Here is a 3,137-nt window from a genome sequence, read left to right as displayed (position 1 = left end):
GGTCAGGGTTAGGGTTAGGGTCAGGGTTAGGGTAAGGGTCAGGGTCAGGGTCAGGGTTAGGGTCAGGGTCTGGGTTAGGGTCAGGGTCAGGGTTTGGGTTTGGGTTAAGGTTAGGGTCAGGGTCAGGGTCAGGGTTAGGGTTAGGGTTAGGGTCAGGGTTAGGGTCAGGGTTAGGGTTAGGGTCAGGGTCAGGGTTAGGGTTAGGGTTAGGGTCAGGGTCAGGGTCTGGGTTAGGGTCAGGGTTAGGGTTAGGGTCAGGGTTTGGGTTAAGGTTATATTCACACACGATAAAAACTCTTCTGCAAGTTAGAAACTTCTCATCTGAAATCCGATTGTCACCATTTTGAATCTTACATTCGACCATGCGACCTTGTTTCCTGACATTTGAGACATGTTTTGTAGTAAAACGAGTAATTCCCATTTTTTATTAGTCTATTAATCTATTAGTCAAATAGGTTAATGAAATTAAAATTTTAGAAGTTGACCGAGTTTCTCAGTGAGCACTAATCTTTAAAGCCTAAACTATATTCCAAAGATCAAAAGTTACATTCATAATTTTTGCAACGCGTGACTTTAACATGACGTAATGTTGAGCTTTAGTTCTCTGATGGAACGTACCAGTATATTTTAAAAGTCTCTTTTTACGATAAATCTCATGATCAGCCACACAACAAAAAAAAGGGTGAATTATAGTCCTGAAAATATGGTAATGATATAATAATGTTTAAAAAAAATATGTTCCTGTTTTCACTGTAATATTCAGCTTTTGTAATACAAAAAAAGGCGTAAAGTACACTGCCACTTACTGGTCATTGCAGGTAATGCAGGTCGAACATAAACGTTTGTATAAGTTCGTTCTTTTCTAAATATTAGAATTGTTTTCTAATTAAATAGAATTATTAGATATAGTTTGTGTGTCTTTTCGATTTTAATGTGCAAGAAAATCTCAGCAAAAATTGCTTTTAAAACACAATAAGCTTGATAATATTGTGTAATATGGTATAAAGTAGTAATAAAGCTGTAAATGCTGTTTCAATAAAGCTGCGTTTTCAACTGATAAAAGGTCCATTTCATTAATTTGTTTGTTCCAGAGGAAAGTTACACTCGTGATTTCCTATATCAGCAGTGGGTCCTCCTGGCAGCGGGGCAGCGGCCCTCCGTCCCCCAGCAGAGCAGCTCACTGCCCCGGTCCCCTCCACACGCCCCGGGACCTCCTCCCAGCCCGGCCCGCTACTCACGCTCTCGGTCTGGGGAAGCCCATGGACAGCAGCACGTCCAGGCTGGAGCCGCTCTTCATGGAGCCGGCTCGGTTCTGCCGGAGCCTCCGCGGGAGGATCTTGCTGTACAGGTCCTCTTTGGCGGCCATGGTCCGCTCGGTCCCTCCACCCAGCCGAGGCAGCCCGTCCTCCGGTTAGTCCATGGAGCGCAGAGCGGCGAAGGGACACGGAGCGCAGCCCAGAGCGGCGCGGCGCGGCGCGGCGCGGCGCGGCGCGGCGCGGCCAGGCTGCGTGCTGCTGCTGCTCCGCCCACCGGAGGAAGCAGCGAATGAGATCCGCTCACAGAGTCTCGAGCCCGGGCCGCGCAGCGGGGAGTGTGGGGGGGGGGGGGGGACTGGCGAACATTATATTATTTATTAATGATTATCATTATAGAAATCTTTTCATCGATAACATTTGAATTCCATCGGTAATGAAACAGTGACCAGTTAATATTTAAAAAAGCAGTTTAGCCTGATGAAATGATAAAAAAGACGTAATTTTAATACACATAATATATTGTTTTTTCCCTTTTACTGAATTTACTTACATCCAAATGCCATGTGAATTAAATGACTATATCAGACTTTAAACCAGGGGTGCCAGAGCGGCTGCTGGACGGTCGGTTTACAAGGTTTCAAGTGGAAAAACAAAAACCTTTTTGATTGTGCGTTCACACAACAACACTGGGAGGCACTGAAAACACAACTTAAAAATAAAATACATAAATGGCTCCCAAAGTGGACTTCTTGAAAACATTTCATCTCAGTCCATGTGTCGAGAGGAAACAACGAAACTTTGTGAAAACGCCTGTCTCCTTGTAGAAGACAAAACTCTGGCTACTACATCGCTCGTAATAATAATCCAACCTGTACGAATGTCTGTGTACTCATCATTATTCAAGTTTAAAGCCTATTGTTCTCTGTGTACCTGTGTGGTTTACAAAAACAACCAACAGCACCCACTAGTGGCCTAACATGAAAACTACATTGTTTTCAGTATTTCTGCCATTTCTGTGTAAACGCTCATCATTTTCAGGACGTTGCCATGGAAACACAAAACTTTTCTGAAATGAAAAAGTCAAAACGATGCAGTTTCTCTTGAATGTGTGAATGTCGCCGAGTGAGGAGCTGTCAAGGTGGAACAATTGCATATTAACCACCAAAGTAACGGCAGTTTAGAATTTAAGTAAGACACAAAAGTAAAAAACAAATAATTTGTGATCCTAATGTCAACCTAATGCTGACAGTTATTCTTACTATTTCACTTTCTTATTCTGATATTCAAAGAAAAACACGTCAAACCCACATTAGATTACTCAGATTTGAAAAGATCACAAAGGATTAAGAAATTTAAAAGTTTCTTTTAATTACAAAAACTTACATTTGTTGGGGTCAGCGTGTGATCAGAATATGCAAATTACCCTAGTGGTAGGCTACCGGAAGGTTCTACCCTGTCAGAGGTAATTTACATATAAACGAATCGCCAAACAGAAGTAAATTGTTATTTACGGGTTGACAATTACTGATCACTAGCGGTAGGCCACCAAAGTAATGGATTACTGGAGTAATAGATTACTAAGGTAATGTACCAAGTGTAAGTTATGCAAAGCTATAAAGGTTGATTGGAGTAAATAGTCAGTTATCGGCCAACAGCTTTGAGCTAAAAAGGGTCGCCTGACGGGAGGAACCTCCACGGGGTCCAATCGCGAAGGCGGTCCACCAGTGGCACGACCGGTCAACAGGCGTGACGGGTCACTCCTTTGTTGACAACTGCGGGTCAGTGGCGTGACCTACCGAAGCGCCTGTGGACCCACAGGAGGCGACTCGCTGGAGTAACCGGGGAAAAGCTCAAGCTGCGAAGGCGTCACAAATGGCTATT

At 43.6% G+C, this 3,137-nt stretch overlaps 1 protein-coding gene across 1 annotated transcript in view; it reads right to left on the bottom strand.

Moving 5' to 3' along the window:
• Positions 1-1,366, bottom strand: part of ubash3bb (ubiquitin associated and SH3 domain containing Bb) — a gene marked incomplete at both ends in the record, with an annotated part of 42,270 nt that extends 40,904 nt beyond the window's left edge. Inside the window, one exon of the mRNA XM_080459140.1 lies at positions 1,239-1,366. Coding sequence (XP_080315266.1) covers positions 1,239-1,366 — 128 coding nt within the window. The remainder of the gene's footprint in view (positions 1-1,238) is intronic.
• Between the last annotated feature and the right edge of the window lie 1,771 nt (positions 1,367-3,137).

Source organism: Lipophrys pholis, assembly GCF_963383615.2.
Source record: "Lipophrys pholis genome assembly, chromosome: 3".
Classification (NCBI taxonomy): domain Eukaryota; kingdom Metazoa; phylum Chordata; class Actinopteri; order Blenniiformes; family Blenniidae; genus Lipophrys; species Lipophrys pholis.
This window is presented reverse-complemented; position numbering and strand designations above follow the sequence as displayed.